The sequence below is a fragment of the Echinops telfairi genome, unplaced genomic scaffold (genome assembly GCF_000313985.2).
Source record: "Echinops telfairi isolate 266 unplaced genomic scaffold, ASM31398v2 ScPeMD7_60;HRSCAF=208, whole genome shotgun sequence".
NCBI lineage: Eukaryota > Metazoa > Chordata > Mammalia > Afrosoricida > Tenrecidae > Echinops > Echinops telfairi.
The window spans coordinates 38,708,235-38,713,111 of NW_022103958.1; the positions used below are offsets into that span (position 1 = coordinate 38,708,235).

At 53.0% G+C, this 4,877-nt stretch overlaps 1 protein-coding gene across 8 annotated transcripts in view; it reads right to left on the reverse strand.

Annotated features, from left to right (window-relative positions):
* ARNTL (aryl hydrocarbon receptor nuclear translocator like) overlaps window positions 1-4,877 on the reverse strand; it is a 132,270-nt gene that overhangs the window by 17,078 nt on the left and 110,315 nt on the right. For 7 of the 8 annotated variants that reach the window (XM_045291128.1, XM_045291126.1, XM_004711551.3 and 4 more), the window contains 2 exons: window positions 3,649-3,766; window positions 951-1,100 (listed from right to left, as the gene is read on the reverse strand). In XM_045291128.1, coding sequence (XP_045147063.1) covers window positions 951-1,100; window positions 3,649-3,766 — 268 coding nt within the window. Of the gene's footprint in view, window positions 1-950; window positions 1,101-3,648; window positions 3,767-4,877 lie in introns of those variants that run through there. The other variant, XM_045291132.1, reaches the window with a different exon arrangement.

Consider the following 4,877-nt stretch of genomic DNA (forward strand, 5'->3'; position numbering starts at 1 on the left):
TTGGTATCAGACATATGGGCTAATATAGGACTTATGGACTTGATCTGGACTTGGCTGGGATGTTTTCCTAATATATAATTACTCTTTGATATGATATACATATGAGTGTCCGGGATTTGTTTCTCTAGTCAACCTGGTCTAACACACTTGCTGTAGGTGGACTTCATTGCAGCTGGACGTGGTAAACAGGCTAGATAGGGAGACAGGGGCTAGGGCGTCTCCCAGGACCCTGGCACGAGCAACTGGAGAGAGGGGCACTGCTTACGCTGATGGAGATTCCCAAGTGGCTGCTCTGGCATGTGCCATATGTGTGGTGCCCCCCAGAAAGCCATGTAGTTGGCCTTAATGAGGGGCCTTCATGGAGCTGGAGTTCAAAGCCGAGTCTGGACCGACAATACACTGTGCAGGCTGCTGGCACGTGAGTGGTGTTTAAAGTGGACGGTGAATGGCTTTCTGTGGCAGCCCGGGCAGGAAGGAGCCACTAAGAAGCGCCTGGTGCAGGGAGAGCCTGCAGTGGCAGCAGCGGGAAGTGAGAGGAATGCGCTATCACGGGTTCTTAGTGGGACAGCACGTCAAGAAAGAAGCAGAGGCCAAGTTGGAAGCAAGCGGAAAAGAGCAGACTGTGTTTTGTGAAAGTAGCAAGGAGTGGATTGGTGGGGGTCCCAGAGGTGCCTGGGGTCTTGTCTGAGAGCATTCCTTCCCACCCAGGTTAAACGGAGTTTAAAAAGAGCCCTCTGCCCCCTCACCTGTCATTCTGAGAACACCCCAGGCCTACCCTGCTCTTGCTCTCTGCCCCACTGGTCCTCCACAGCCCTAAACTGTGCTTTTGGGATCCTGGGTCCTATGGCTTTGGTCAGCTCAGGGCCTGGGAACCCGTGGCTGCCGAGAGCTCTGCAGTAAGGAGACAGCCCCGCGTGCGGCCAGGTTTGAAAGAACTGTGAAACCGTTACCTTTTTTCTTTGAGCAGGTGGAGGGGAAATCCTTGTCTTCCACCTTTACTGAGGGCCTGTTGCACTTCATCCTACAGAAGAAAGAACGCCGTGCTCCAGAACATAATCGAGATGGCCCGGGGGTTATATCTGTCTTAACGGGGAGTCCGGCTGCAAATCAATACACAAAACGTGATGAACTGAGAGCAGTGCTGTCTGTCAGGAGGGGCGTGTCACCTGGGACACAGCCCTCTCTCCCCAGCCTCACTGCTTCTTGGTGATGGCAAGAGAGTGGCCTTTCTCCCCAGGGTAGGCCTTAACAGATGAGTGGTGGACAGGCACGTACAGAAAGGTCTGCAGATGGCACTGGGCGAGGGAAACAGGGCACCCAGCGGGCCCCTGCCCAGCATGAGCTTATGCTGGTGGAAGAATGGCAGCCCGCCGTGGAAGGATAACTGTCAGCACAGGCCACATGAACCAGCCCTTGGTGGATTCTGACTTAGGGCTGTGCTGCATGTGGGGAATGTGCCCCACAGGGCTTTCGAAGGCTGGGCTTGTGGAAGTCTTAATGCCTCAAGCGCCTCTGGGTGAGCTCACGGCGTGCATGGATGTGACCACACCATCCTCTTCCATGCTGGTTTCCAATGGGTGCTGAGCCCCATCTGGCCAAGACCATGCGTACTCCTCAGCGGAGCAGTCTGATATGGGATGGGGCTCTGGGGGGGAAGGTTCCAGAGGCAGGCAGAACCTGGGCAGCAGAGACTTGGGAAGGGTGGCCAAGATGGGGGTTTTAAGAAAGGAGAAGAGGAGGCAGGGCTCCCTTCCGTTGTTCTCAACCTGGCTGTGAGTGAGAGGCCCTGAGCACGTCCCTGACATGAGACCCCCTCCACTAGGGCTGCACTACCATCACAGTTGCCACTGGCTGCCAGGTGCAGCCTCCAGGCCGGGCGTGGCTGGTCTAAACAGAGAGGCGAACCACACACTGGATTCCAGAGTCTTGGGACAGAAACCAAGCCTGTACAAGATCTCAGGACTGTGCTGCATGTTGAAATGATAGTTTTGATTTATTGGGTTAAGTAAAATACAGCAGTAAAGTTAATTTTATATTGATTGCTATTTTTCCTACTGGCTCCTAGAAAATATGAAAGTCCACGTGATGCGCATACCTGGGGCTCCCGTTATGTCTCCTCGCTGCCACCGAGTTATGACTCACAGCGACCCCTGTGGGTTTCCAAGACTGGAACGTTTTATGGGAGTAAAAGTCCCACCCTTCTCTCACACAGGGGAGGGTGGTTTCACACTTCGGACCTTGTGGCTAGCAGCCCAGCATGGAGCCACGACACCACAAGGCTCCCTGTGTTCCATTCTAGACAACCATGCCCTGAGGGGCTGTCCCACCGGGCTTCTCCCAGGTGCCTGGGTGCTGTTGGCTAGTGGCCCCATGCAGCCACTTTAGATACCCAGGGACCCCTTCAGCCACATCAGGACAAAGAATGTGTGATCTCACATGATCTCACACATGTACACGTTGGACCCTCTGGGGCGCTGTTTTCAGACACACCACCGCCTCACAGGTCGGTTTCCCGTGGGAGCTGTGTGCGTTACGTGCACGTGGGTGCATGCTGTTTGCATGGATGTGTTCTATGTGGACCTTATGGCACATTTTGAAAAGGAGAATTATAGAAAGCAAAAGTTATCAGTGACTGCCAAGTGTGGGAGGGGGGGTGCTGTTGACGCGGGGGCGCTGAGTTTATGTGAATGGGGTGGGCGGTAATTTGGAAACGGAGGGGAGGCTGGTGCTCGACTTGAAGGAGGCCATCAAAGCCAATCCATGTAGAGACTGCGGAACGGGCATGCTTTATTGTGTGTATTTTTACACACCCGCCAATACATATATTTAAAGAAATAAAGGCCTCAACCTCAACCAAAAGGCAGAAGACAAAAAACAAAAAAACCAGCCAGGGCCAGACTCTAAAGGCTCCCAGAGGCTGGAGCTGCATTTACGTTCCAGGAGAAAAGGAGGCGATTCTAATGGGGTCTTGGGGGAGAAGGCCACAGGGGCCCTGGGCCCAGGGGGACGCAGTCACAGGCAACCCGGAGGAGCTTGTGGTTTCGGTCTGCTTCCAGCAAGCACCAGGGCAGGAGACAGCGGCACGGAGGAAGCTGTGACTGGCCCAGGGTCACACAGCTGGTTCGCTGTGCAACCAGCACTTGAGCCCAGGCAGAGCATCTGCAGCTCACAGCCTCCCTGGCACTGGAGGAGAGGAGTGGAGAGGAAACTGAGGTGAGAATAGGAAGAGGGGCCCCAATGTCTGAAGAGGGGCGGCTAGATGGGGATTGAATCTCAGAAGGACGCCCTTTGGCGGAGGAGACTGTTCGGTCATGTCTGAGGTTTTCTTCCTCGATCTTATGCGGTCTCAAGTGGGCAACAGGGACGCATACAGGCAGGGAAGCCATTCTGCAAAACCAACTCAAGACTGGCTGGTCCCCTTTAAACTCAGGAGCCTACGACGGATCCTGAAACAGAAGTGACCCCAAATCAGAGAGAATTGGGTCAAAAGAGCTCTTGGGCCTCCCAATAAATTTGAAAATTGCTTTTTTTTCTTCTCACAGAGGCAAAAAATAGCCCCTGTGAGCCAGAGAAGGGGCAGGGCTGTAGGAACCCTGAGGCCCAGGCTGTGACAGTGAGCGCAGGAGAGCCCCCTACCCCTGCACTCACTTTTCGCATCAATGAGCCGCTCCCGGGGTGCTGTGTCCGAGGAGGAGAGCTGCTCCTTGACTTTGGCGATGTCTTTTGGGTGCAGGTAGTCAAATAAGCTCTGACCAATCAGGTCATTCTGTGGGGAGAGGGCACAGCATGCGGCACAGAAATCATTCAACAAGCACACCCTGGGCCTGCCGTTCCTATTTGTAAGCACAATCGATCGCTGCAGACACCTATTTAACACGACCATCTGTCTGTCCACCAGGTCTAAGTACAGCCAGTGCAGGGGCAGTAGGACAGCTATGTGAGAATGAGCCCAAATAGAAATGGGGGGGTGTCCATTGCTTAAACAGCCCACACTCTCCCTGGGGCTGTGCTTGCTCTCTAGTCTTTAGTTGTGACACCCCCCCTGCCCCCCAGCCCCCTCAATGAGGCGCAGGAAGAAAGCCGAGTGCAGGCCCCTGCTCCACCATCCATCACGCCTCTCTGCGCTTAGGCAGGTCTTGTGAATGCCAACGGAGACAATAAAAACTTCCCCCTTAACTTTGCTCTTGGAAGAAAAAGAGCAAAACAATTTGATACAGTTAAATGCTACATGAATTCCAATTTATTCAAATGTTATTTTGATTCTTCAACTCTCCTGCCTATCACACTTCCACGTAAACACAAACGTGTGTGTATGTGTGTGCGCAGGCTCGTGCTCTCGGGTCTAATGAACGATGAAAACTCTGACAGCAGGTAAAACTCTGTCCTAGAAGCTTTCACAAGGGAGCTCTAGCTGTGTAGTGGGCTGCTATCTGTTAAGTTTGCAGTTCAAAACCCCCAGCTCCTCCTAGGGAGAAGGATGAGGTTGTCTACTCTCATAAAGATTCACAGACCCTTGGGAGCCCCAGTGGGCAGTTCTACTCCATCCTTCAGGGCCACTATGAGTGGGAATCAACTCGATGGCGGTGAGAGAGTGAGCAAGTGACTGAGGTGAGGTGAATGAGTGAGAGAGTGAATGAGTGGGTAAAAAGCAAGGTGAGTGAGTGAGAGAGTGAATAAGAGAATGAGTGAGTGAATGAGAAAGTAAATGAGAGAGAATGAGTGAGAGAGTGAGCGAGCGAGGTGAATGAGTGAGAGAGTGAATGAGTGGGTGAAAAGCAAGGTGAGTGAGTGAGTGAGGTGAGTGAATCAGAGAATGAGTGAGTGAATGAGGTGAATGAGTGAGTGAATGAGAAAGTAAATGAGAGAGAATGAGTGAG